The sequence below is a fragment of the Colletotrichum abscissum genome (assembly GCF_030869225.1).
Source record: "Colletotrichum abscissum strain IMI 504890 chromosome Unknown Scaffold_45.1, whole genome shotgun sequence".
NCBI lineage: Eukaryota > Fungi > Ascomycota > Sordariomycetes > Glomerellales > Glomerellaceae > Colletotrichum > Colletotrichum abscissum.
In genome coordinates, this window is record NW_026850376.1 from 189,349 (window position 1) to 201,406 (window position 12,058).

Consider the following 12,058-nt stretch of genomic DNA (forward strand, 5'->3'; position numbering starts at 1 on the left):
TTTATCTACCGAAATGAATGCCTTTTACCACGTGGTAAAGCGGAAACGGCGGTGAGCAAACAGAAAGTCGAGAGGTAAGGGCTTGCAACATGAAACTATTGAGCAAACAAAGAGTGTGGCGGTAATAACCAATGTTTCACAAATAACCAGCTTGAGAAAATTGAAGCAACAAGCAATCAAGTAAGTGGATGACAATCCATGCAAATTCTTTCTTCGCCATGCAACAACATTGGCCATCCTGTGCTGCACCTCGCCATCCCAACGAGAGTGTTGAAATGAGGGCCTCAAATTGAGGAACAAGGACCCTGGTGGCTTTGTTTACATGCAAAATGCCACGCAAGACAATGCGGGGGAGCTTTGACGTGGAGGTAGCTTGATGCATTATTATATGAAGACAGGTCGCATCCGTTCTGGTCGCATGATGGCTTGGGGTAACTACCAAGGAAATTTCGCGGCAAGACATATTCTCATCGAAACAACATGAAGGGCATCAAAACTCTTCCATTCTCGGGTAGTGCTGTCGAATTGACCTTACTTGATGGCGGAGGTCTCACTACAACAGACGACACAAAGATCCACGCAGATGGGCATGACAGGCCATATTTCCTCTACAACTGGTGTTTTTACATCCATCATAGAGCGTCAGGCCGCAAGATCCTTTGGGATCTTGGTATTAGTGATGTAAGTCGAGAGAATTAGACTGATGTACAATACTCACGCTTTGACGTCCAACAGAACCGGCAAATGTATACCCCGTTCGTGTTGAATTACCACTGGACGAGCTGCAATCCAGTTGGACCACGTCGACGGCTTACAGAACAGTTGCAAGACATTGGTGTGAAAACTTCGGACATTGATACAGTGCTCTTCAGGTATTTCTATGGGCAAATCCAAGGACGTTTATTCGAATGCCAGGACAATTAACCGGCCAGCAGTCACGCACATTGGGACCACTGTCGTCCGATCAAAGACGAATTCCCCAACGCCAAGGTCATCTTTGGCCGCGGGACAGCTTTACACTGCTCTCCAGGGCATATCCAGAATGACGAAATCCAGCCGATGGTTCAATGGGACTCTCGGATTTTCGGCGATGACAAATTTCGGACGGAAAATTTTCAAGAGCTCGAAGGCTCGTGGCAGTCCTGGGGACCATTCGAATCAGCACTGGATTATTTCGGAGATGGCAGTCTTTGGATCATCGAAGCCCCTGGACATATGGCAGGAAATCTCGCAGCATGCGCCTATTTAGAATCAGGCGAACGCATTGTCATGGCAAGTGACTGCTGTCATTCAAGGTCAGTGCATATCCGTCAACTATCGTCATCCTGAGGGATTCCACGCCGTCCTTCAAAGAGCCTCTTGCAATGGACTCATCTTCCGACCGTCACTGAACAACAGGCTTACTTCCGAGCAGGGATATTTTTCTTGGTCGCCGAGAAATCGCCAACGTCAAAATGGACGACGGATCCCGATTCTGCTTGCATGAAGATCTAGACAAAGCACTTGATACGATTTCCAGACTCAGAAAAGCAGCCGAGGAGTATGGGATGCACATTGCGATGGCCCATGATGCCGAGTTCATCAAGGATGGCAGCGATGCTGTGTTGATGTCAATCTTACACCCCATGTTTGATGACACTGTCCTGAACAGAATAAAAGCACACGGAAGGCCATAGAGCGTCGGGAACTAATTCTTCCTGGGCAGATAAGTAGTAGCTAAGAAACGATCCCTCACATCATGCTATTTGAGTACCTAGTCGCTTGTGAAGTTGTGAGCGTTGGCCCCTGCCACTTCCCCGCAGTCTTCCCCAGCCTTTGCCAATATAAACCTCACTTAGCGGCTTCTGGGGTGCAGAAGGCGCCGTAAAGCTTGCTGGGTTCGCCCTCCCATCACTGCCGAATGTTTGGTGCATGAGATGTGACGCTAGGATGGGGCCCATCGCTGCGGAAGAAGCTGACACAGCCCTGATTCATCAGCCATCAGCGAGTCGCACGCCGTGGATTTCAGACTTCCCAGGACACTAACGGGTCAATACGCATCAGGTGCGGAGAAGAATGTAGGGGATGTCCTGGTCCCCCCGCAAGTCAAGCCCGGCCTCTGTCGGCATCTCAGGAATCCGATCTGCCCGCACTGTTCCTTGCCAACACCACATTATGGCAATTGAGGCTACCAATCCACTGCTTGAAGCTATTCGAATCGACGGAAGTAAACAATCGAGACGAGATCACCGCGTTCAGAGAAAGGGAGCATAGAATCAAAACGTCCATGTCTTCAGGGCCCGAAGGAAGTCCCTCCAGCGCCGCGCGAAGAGGTCGACCACGACGCCAGTACAAGTGCGCGCACTGCTCGAAAGCCTTCAAGCGCAGCGAGCACTGCATTCGTCACGAGAGAACCCATACGCACGAGAAGCCTTACGTGTGTCGATACTGTCACAAGTCATACGCGAGGAAGTACGTATTGGCAGAAGCTTTCCGATCTCGGACAAGCCACAAGACTTTCTGCTAATTGAGAGCTTCTAGGGACCTTGTTACGAGACACGAGCGCACTCTGCATGCGAAGGAGCAAGCAAAAGAAAAGATTGGAGATGTGGTGACAGTAGCATGCGCGCCACTGGCGCAAGCAACAGTGTTCTCTCCGTCGAAAGGCGATGACTACATGAACATAGACCAAGAGGAAGACGAAAGATCCGGCCAGGAATCTCCAGACTCACAGTCGCCAGACGATGGCGTCGCTTCTTCCACAACATCACCATGTTCCAGTCAACGGCGCCGAGCCAACTCACGACGGAAGTCATACTCTCGGCAAGCAGCCGATCCCGACATCGAACTTGAACGAATGTTGATGTCGTTTCAGCCATTAACTGACCAATCCTTCGAGACGCGCAGGGATCCAAGTACTCTTAACCGAGCCACCGAAAGTCGTCCCGCAGACATTTTCCAGCATGATGCTCAACAGGAAGGAAACTTGCTGCAGCTTCAGTACTTCCACGACGTCGATCCAGTTGAAGAGTTGCCACCGCTAGACCCAGCGTTATTCATGAACATGGATCTTCCCTTTGAAAGTATTGCCATGGAGATGCCAAGTGAATATCCAGCAGAAAACGGGCTTGAGACTGGCGCTTTACGAGAACAACCCCCTCGTCAACCACAAAATCCACCGGAGAAGAGCGGTGCTGCTGATCCATCCACGGAAAACGACGAGCTATTTTCACCGAGAACACTGGCCCATCTCGGCATGGGCGCATTTGACCTCTCGCCCATACCAGGTGACACCGCGGAGCAGAGAGATGATCGAAGACGAATTCCACGCCATCCCAATACTGAAGACCCTTCAAGCGGAGCCCCCCCTGGATGGGCTAGCTGCCAAATACCCTCGGCTAGCAGCGATCTCCCTTCTCTACTCGAAGACGGGCGTCAACAATATCCGACCGTGACCTTTGACGAAGAGACGTGTGCGTATCTTCGCAAAGACATGTCTTCGCGGCTGAGAATAGCAGCTGGAGACTTCCAACTGCCCACTGCCAAAACGTTGCAGGGCTTCCTATCTGCTTACATGACGAGTTTTCATAGCCACTTTCCGATCATTCATATGCAAACTTTTGATTTGGCACACACTCCGGGCCCCTTGGTGCTTTCCATCTGTTCCATCGGCGCTCTCTATCGCCTAGACCGACGTCGGGCGCGTCATCTTTATGACTTGTCAATCCGCAGTGTGGAACAGGTGCCTCAACCAACCAAGGACGATTCCAAATCCATGGTAAAGGACTACTTCCTTTGGTTTGTGCAAGCGAAAATTCTTCTTAGCTTTTACGCAGTCATGAGCGGGGAGAAGGATCTCGTTGACGCAACGATGAAGGACAATGGCTTCTACACCTTGGTGAGTCAATCTGCACCTTCATGAGCGATAGAAGACTACTTCGAGACAATGATACTTACTAGCGTCTTTCAAAATCTCAAAGGTTTATAACAAAGCTCGAACTGCGGTAGAAAACACTGAAACAGAACCATCCGAGATGACGTGGCACACGTGGATAGAGCTAGAGTCGTGGAAGCGCGCGCTGGGGGGCATCTTCATAGAGAGTACCCTCACTATGGTGATCTACGACGTCAATCCTGGATTTCATGCGACCCAAGATCTGGATATCGAAGCGTATCAAGATGAAAAGATGTGGAACGCGAGGTCACCTGCAGAGTGGCGAGAGCTTCGGACAGCTGCCTCGAAAAGCTCGCCATACAGTCGACGACACACAATCAAAGATGTACTTGTTGACATTCTACTTGAAGGAAGGTATCATGCCGACACGGTACCGTACCGCGTGTCGACCTTTACTGCCCTCGTCTTGACCCATGCGGTCGTCGTTCACATGTGGCAGAGATTACAAGTCTGCCAGGCCCTCGCTTCAACATGTCCGATTGCAAGGAATGATATTGGTGATGAACAAGACCCTCTGAGAGCTTCGCTCCTCAACGGTGCTATGCAGTCGTTGGCTCGGTGCGATGCTTTTCTCCAAGGCGTCAGGAGCGAGTTACGACAACCACGTCCAGAAGAAGACGAGAAGGACAAAGAAATCTCGCTTGTATTCAACTGCCAGGCAGTCTTGCGCATAGCCTACACAAAGCTGTCGAAAATATCCACCACTCCCTGTCGAATCAGCTTGTTGAGCCTTGAGGATAGGGACGTAGGGTCATGCGTGTCATCATTCATTATGGGCAGGATGGAACGAAGCTCCCACATTCTCAAGATGGTTTCGAAGGCCTTCGAAGGCATGGTTGTTCCAGTCAAGATGGGGCATCTTCTGGTCCGGAAGACTGCCGCTTTTCGATGGAGTGTTGAGCATGCTGTGGCAGGGTGGACGGGTGGTAAGTGAATTCGAGATAACCCTTCCAGCTGATTGGGAGGGTCCGTTCATGATGCTGATCTCCTTGCTGCAAACAGCTCTTCTAGTATCAAAATGGGCTCAGTCCATAGAACAGGACAAGATAGCCGGGATGCAGCCAATTCAGAGCGAGCTGGAGCTATTAGCCTTGATCAGAGAGACTCTAGATGAGGCCGAGTGCGATATCGGGGAGGGCACGACTCTTGCTGCCGGAATCGCCAGGACGTGGGGCTGGTTTCTGTCAGACGTAGGTGATACTATTTTGTTTTCATGCATCGTTGCAAACTGATATACTGATAACTTCCTAGGTCTGGGTGTGGGGCATTACGCCACGGATGGGAGGAATACTGAGCCAACTGGCCGATGCGTATCAAGACGCGTATGATGCCAGCTGCCGTAAACCTACCGGCGTGACGTACAACGCGGAAAAGACGGGTGGAAGTTTACAACAAATCTCTTTGTTGCAAAACGTGTATTGCTAGTGGTCAACTACCTCAAGCGCTGTAATGATGGCTTGGGAACCATACATTAAACTCATCTCACTCCCTCCACCAAGGGATCTAGATGCAGAGATTCTCCACATGTTGCGATGTACATTGTCATGACTCCAAGGGGTTTGAAGGGGAAAACAAATTCAGTCGTAGGTCAATCGCATTCTGCCAAATGAACTTCAAGCACGGTGGCATCAGGAAGTGTGGCGTCGGAGTTGACCATCCTCGTGTGGAGATTCGATGGGTCGAGGATGGGCAGGATATGACATGCTAGTCGGATCGTGAAAGGGCGGATCGAAGGGAATACATTTGTATCTAGATGCGTTCTCAGAAGCTTCGATACAGATCAGTCGCGGAGGTCCTGAATCCCAGCTAAGTCCTGAAGTTTGGCACGGAGACGCAGGATTGGGCCATACAGCTACCCCGCAAGTACCGGTCTATCGCCGCCTGAATTGTTGGCACCCACACGTCTTACCTATACTCTTCACCCACCGGCCTCATCTCGAAATACGCAAGAAATTCGAATCAACATGTCCAGATCCGATGGAATGGCAGTTGCCCTTAAAGATCTGGAGTCGAAAGCACGGGGGGAGGTCCAAGTCTCCGCTCTCAGAGGCGGCGAGTTCACCCTCCCCAAGCGGTTCTTCGTTGCGGGGGTGTCTGAGGACGAGACCTCGCTTGTGCCATCACTCTCTTTCCTCATCTCGCAGAATTCATTCGAAGGGGGTCATCGACGCATTCTTTACGATCTGGGCTTGAGACGGGATATTGGTCGCTATTCTACGCCGATACAAAACCACACAAAGAATCGTCAGCCGATGACCTTATTACCGGACGTCCGACAGAGCCTGATCGATGGAGGTCTTGATGTGGCAGCTATCGACGAAGTTATACTCAGCCACGTCCACTGGGACCATATTGGAACTCCTTCCGACTTTCCCAATGCTCGCTTTCGAGTTGGTCAAGGATCGCTTGAATTGCTTAGCCAGGGGATGAATGGGCATATGTCTCATTCCAATTTCCAGTCTGATCTTTTCGACGGCCTCAGGGTTGAAGAGATCACGGGCCCCAGGGAACACGTAGACGCAGCAGGATTCACAAATGGTTGGAAGAATTTGGAGGGATTGAGAATACTGGATATTGGGGGAAGCGACGATGGTTCCTTGTTTGCTGTCGATTTGCCAGGCCACTTGCCTGGACATCTTGGACTTCTTGCAAGAGTAGGACCTCAATCCTGGGTGATGCTTATCGGCGATGCTTGTCACGACGCTCGGTTGTTGACAGGCGAGATGCAGATAGCTGAGTGGGAAGACGGTGAGGGTCGAGCTTGTTGTATCCATATGAACAAAAGAGAGGCTACGGACACACTCAACAGCATTTCGACGTTGCGAGAAGCCTCAAAGCAAAGCAATCTCGTATTGCAGGTAGTTTTTGCTCATGACGCAGTCTGGGCACAAGATCACCAAGGAGCCTTTTTCCCTGGCAAGATAAACTGAGCCCCAAGACACAAACCGTATAGCAATTATTAAAGGGTTCACCGCGTCAGTCAGATTTCTGAAGAATCAATTGTGTCTCCGACTCTCCAAATTTACGCTTGTTTCACGTGCCCTCTCGTTCTGTGAGATGTGCTCTGCGAATCTGCCCGCTGACGGTCTGACCATAGTAGCTACCTATTTCCTTACCCCGCCCCAACGACCTACCTACCTCAGACTCGCTTGATTACTTGAGCAAGCCTTCATACCTTGAACTGGATCCATATATCTTCTAGAGATATCAACAAGAAGAGAACTACCTACACTCATGCGCACCCAAAAACTTCTCCTTCCCCTCATTGCACGCTCTTCTTTTTTGTCATGGATCAGCCACTAAGCCTAGGATTTATTGGCCTTGGGGCTATGGGTTTGCCCATGGCCTCCAATCTCGTCGCCAAGGTGGCGAAGGGTTCTCAAACATACGTCTACGATATCTCAGAGACCTCCATGAAGAAACTCATCGATCAGGCAAAGAATGCGGATATCACAGGGTGCAAGTCTCCGAGAGAAGTTTCACAAAAGGCTGTAAGTTGACACCGGGTCAATCATATTTCACTACCTCCACCTCGCGTGACTAACATTGGAATATAGGACATAGTTTTCACAATGCTTCCAGAGGGCAGCCATGTGAAAACCGTCTACTTGGACCCAGACACCGGGATATTGGGTCCTGAGCTGAAGTCCCGCTTGCTCATCGATTGCTCAACTATCGACACGGAGACGTCCCAGCTGGTATCAAACACTATCAAATCCCACTTTCCATCCACATTCTTCTGCGATGCACCTGTATCTGGCGGCACCCTCGGTGCGGAAGCCGCTACATTGACTCTGATGACTGGTTGCTCCGAAAAAAATCCGAACTGGCCAGAAATTCGCGACTTACTGGGTCTCATGGGCAAGAATATCATTGCATGTGGCGGCCCAGGCTTGGGTCTTACGGCAAAGCTTTGCAACAACTACTGCTCGGCGCTCATTTCACTTGCAACATCCGAAGCCATGAACATCGGGATGAGAGCGGGCATCGATCCTCGACTCCTCGCGCGCGTGTTCTCCAACAGTACTGCACAAAGCACGATCTGCGACAAGTGGAATCCTGTGCCTGGCATCTGTCCAAATGCCCCAGCAAGTCACGGGTATCAAGGCGGCTTCAAGATTCAGTTGATGGCAAAAGACTTTGGCTTAGCTGTGTCTATGGCGGATAAGGTTGACGCAAAGTTGATTCTTGGTGCTGTTGGCCTCAGAGCCTACAAGGAGGCGAGTCAAGATTCCAAATGTCGCGATCTTGACTCTCGCGTGCTTTACAGATACATTGGAGGCAACGAGGAGTGGCAAGTTGATTGAATCTGGGTAAACTCAGAGCACCCTTCTAGAATATTCATGTTGACTCGTTCTGAATTTTATGATCTATTTCCTGGTTTCCGATTAATGCAAACAACTCTCTACAACCAGACTGCTCTGTTAGAGAAGGCCCTGTCCTCATTGGTCCAACTCAGTAGATGTTCCAATTTCATGGGGGCTCAACTGCCTCAACCGTCTCTTTAATTGAACATGCCCAGCAGACTCCCAGTGAAACCGTTGCACCTTCCTCCCTGCGAGCTACTTTGCTACAGCCAATGCCCGAGTCAAGCAAGGGCATGGCTAGTTCAGACCTACAATGCCGATTCCCCACTCCGGTTTACGAAGTGACGGCACGGAAGCAGGACCCCGCCACCATAATGCGGGGTGCATTCGGGTCTCCGTTCCGTGGTGATGTGGGGTTATGTGGGGAGAGTGTTCGCTCTGATATGGGGTAAGAATATGGAAGGGGTCCGGAAAATCACATCCGTCATGTAAGCAGCCTCCCTGTGGTAATTTGGTAGTTGAAATGAGACCTCCATGTAAACCCAACTAAGGTAGCAGCAGTCGCACGATACGTGCCAGCAAGCTGGGCCCAAAGTTCACCAGCACGTTTCCAGATCCCGGACCATTCTCACAGCGTATCAACTCTCAAACAACCCACACGTCGGCCCGTCAGCAACTGAAAACACCAACATGGCCGACAAGCTTGCAGCAAACACTGCGAAAGAGGCGGAAGCTCACAAGACACTTTACGACAAAGGACTGAAGATCCGATATGAGGTCGCAGGGACTTCTTACGTCGACGCAGCTCTGGCTGGTGGTTCGTCCGACTTTGCCAGGCCGATGCAAGAGCTCGTCACAGAAGCTTGCTGGGGTTCGGTCTGGGCTCGGCCAGGCTTGGAGAGAAAGCAGCGATCTCTCTTAAACATTGCCATGTTATGCGCTCTGAACAGAGCCCCCGAGCTTGCAGCTCATGTCCGTGGAGCACTGAACAACGGAGCGAGTGAAGTAGAGATTCGGGAGACACTGCTGCAAGCGGCTATTTACTGTGGAATGCCAGCTGGTATCGAGGGGTTCAAAGTTGCCGAAAAGGTCATTATTGCCTGGAACGAAGAAAAGAAGAAGTAAGGATGTGGTCAAGTCGGTTGCGGGGTGTTATGCATCCACGGAGTCGGATAGTAAGACAGTTTTCGATACATGCAATAAACGCCAATAGACGTGTCGAAGATTGATATTTTCTTTGGGTTTTATCATGTATTATTCTGTGAGATTGGCCTATGATCGTGATGAATTGGTGACTGCCGACGTAAGCTGGTCAGGACCGACAGAATGGTGACAGCAGGTAATGGCTGCGTGAGATCAACTCGAGTCGTCTCAAAATCACTCCGACTATTCCTTGTTTTCCTTCCTCAAAATTTCACTCACTCAGGATGAGGTTTGCATTCCCCAGTGACATGGATTCTAACACGAAGCAGCAGAGTTTCGAAGCTCCCCGCATCTACCAGGGCTTGTTGTAGCTCCCCAGACACTACCCCTGCCCCCCACATTATGTAGGCCCATACGGATGGGCGGTCTTGTGTGAATCAAAGTCTAGCTCAGTTCTTCTGAGACTGGCTAGTGCTACTCAAAGATTTCATAGATGGAATTGTTCATCACTCGTCGATTATCTACATCATACTAGATATCCATCCAGCCAAGTTTCACAGCTCAGATTCCCTTCCACAAAATGAAATTCGTGAACATTCATTTACCAAATATGCCTATTCTTCCGAAAGAAGGCTCAATTCATATCGGGGGTATTGGTCTGACAATCTTTCTGATTCTGCTTGGTTGTTATCTTCGCTATGTTCCAAATCAGTTGACAGTGAGTACATGTTTCTCCATCGAACTTAAACATGCTGATCAAGAGTCTTTGACAGGATCCACGAAGGAAGAAATTACCACCCGGACCTCGAGGTCTCCCAATCATTGGAAATCTCTACGACCTCGCAGACTCAGAACTTGTGCGCCAAAAAGTCCGCGAATGGCATCGCACCTACGGCGATATCTTCTACACGAAAGTCGGGGCGACCGACTATATCTGGCTTTCATCACCAAGAGCTGTCAAAGATCTTATGGACAAGAAGTCGGCAATATACTCCTCACGGCCGCATCTCCCGCTAGCGCAGGATGTTGCAAGTGGAAAGTCTCGACAACTGTTCATGGCATACGGGCAAGACTGGAGGAACCTGAGAAAACACAGCCACGCACTTCTCAACTTGAATGCTTCAAAGAGATACATGCCATCGCAAGACCTAGAGTCAAAAGTGGTCCTTCATGATCTATTAGATCAGCCCGATGAGTTTTACACCATCAATCGGCGCTATTCTACCTCTGTTATCATGCTAGCTACCTATGGGTACCGCATTCCTTCCTTCCAAGACCCGATCATCTCCAAGATCTTCAGCGTTCTGGAAAATCTTTCCATCATGATGGCTGCTGGTGCCTTCGCCGTCGAGAGTTTACCCGGCCTCGCTAATCTTCCCGAGTTCCTCTTGGGAAACTGGCGCACCTGGGGAAAGAAAGCCTTCGCTCACGACAGCAAGATTTGGCTTGAGCTTTGGGAGGCTTTGAAGAAGACAACGGACGACGGCACTGCCAAGGACTGCTTCTGCAAGGACTTTTACCTCGGTGACCCCAAAAAGAACGGCATCGACGACTTGCTCGCGGCGTATACCTGCGGTGGTCTGGTAGAGGCGGGTTCCGAGACAACAGCTACGACTATCAACAACTGGACCCTGGCCATGACTCTTTTCCCCGGAGCAATGCGGAAGGGTCAAGAAGAGATCGATCATGTCGTCGGAAGCGACCGGATGCCCACATGGGAAGATGAGAAAGATCTTCCTTACGTTCGGGCGATGATCAAAGAAACCTTGCGATGGCGCCCGGTCAACAAATTTGGGATGTATCACGCTTCCACCGAGGACGATTGGTACGAAGGACACTTCATCCCGAAGGACTCTGTAGTCGTCCTGAATTGGTGGTGAGTAACTACATGCAATCCACATGTTCCCGAGAAATTCGGCTAACACTTAGTGCCAAATTTTCAGGGCTATCCAGCGTGATCCAAGTCGCTACGATAATGCCGATGAATACGATCCATCTCGGTTCCTCAACAGTCCACTCTCTGCAGCGGAGTACATGAACTCGCAGGATCCCTATGAGCGCGATCACTTTTCCTATGGTGCTGGCCGGTACGTAGCTTCATCCCGAACCTGATTGTCTTGGAATGACGGTACATGCACATGACTAACATGTAGACAGACGTGCATGTCCTGGAGTCCATCTAGCTGAGAAGTCACTCTTTATTGCTATCTCTCGCATCTTGTGGGGATTCAATATTGAGCGGAAAGAAGATCTCAACGGGGGAAAAAAGGTCCCCACAACTCGAATGATGCCAGGCTTTCTGAGTGTTCCTGAGCCTTTCGAATGCTCCATTTCATGCCGCTCTGTCGCACATGAAGAAATTATCAGGAGGGAGTATAGCGCGTTGAGGGAAAAGAACTTCGAAGAAGGTCATTGATCAACTCATGAGCTTATTTGTACAAGAGTCTGGCGAACTGCTTAGATGTCAAGCCCGTTACGAATATGAATGTCTCCCTAGGTACTATCAAATAACGTCTCGTTTTTTGGAGTGGTTGCATTTCACATCGTATCCCTTTGTCAGTACATTGAGTGGGAATACGAATGTAACTCTTGAGAGATCGCAACATTGAGGGAAACATATTCTGCAGTTTTCTATTCGTACCAAGAGTAGACATAGATTCCGTTCCGCAAACAT

General features: G+C 50.0%; 4 protein-coding genes across 4 annotated transcripts; all 4 read left to right on the forward strand.

Moving 5' to 3' along the window:
* Nucleotides 1-480: 480 nt before the first annotated feature.
* On the forward strand, nt 481-1,676 carry CABS01_13475 (uncharacterized protein; the record flags this gene model as incomplete). The annotated part of the gene is made up of 4 exons (XM_060546817.1): nt 481-681; nt 736-872; nt 936-1,295; nt 1,415-1,676. The coding sequence occupies 4 exons, from the start codon at nt 481-483 to the stop codon at nt 1,674-1,676; spliced, it is 960 nt and encodes a 319-aa protein (XP_060394877.1).
* A 590-nt stretch (nt 1,677-2,266) lies between these two features.
* Nucleotides 2,267-8,241, forward strand: CABS01_13476 (3-hydroxyisobutyrate dehydrogenase; the record flags this gene model as incomplete). The annotated part of the gene is made up of 8 exons (XM_060546818.1): nt 2,267-2,451; nt 2,521-3,877; nt 3,960-4,860; nt 4,937-5,124; nt 5,186-5,349; nt 5,907-6,324; nt 7,231-7,425; nt 7,492-8,241. The coding sequence occupies 8 exons, from the start codon at nt 2,267-2,269 to the stop codon at nt 8,239-8,241; spliced, it is 4,158 nt and encodes a 1,385-aa protein (XP_060394878.1).
* A 690-nt stretch (nt 8,242-8,931) lies between these two features.
* CABS01_13477 (4-carboxymuconolactone decarboxylase) lies at nt 8,932-9,366 on the forward strand (the record flags this gene model as incomplete). The annotated part of the gene is made up of 1 exon (XM_060546819.1): nt 8,932-9,366. The coding sequence occupies one exon, from the start codon at nt 8,932-8,934 to the stop codon at nt 9,364-9,366; it is 435 nt and encodes a 144-aa protein (XP_060394879.1).
* Nucleotides 9,367-9,994: 628 nt separating this feature from the next.
* CABS01_13478 (uncharacterized protein) lies at nt 9,995-11,800 on the forward strand (the record flags this gene model as incomplete). The annotated part of the gene is made up of 4 exons (XM_060546820.1): nt 9,995-10,102; nt 10,158-11,260; nt 11,328-11,471; nt 11,542-11,800. The coding sequence occupies 4 exons, from the start codon at nt 9,995-9,997 to the stop codon at nt 11,798-11,800; spliced, it is 1,614 nt and encodes a 537-aa protein (XP_060394880.1).
* Between the last annotated feature and the right edge of the window lie 258 nt (nt 11,801-12,058).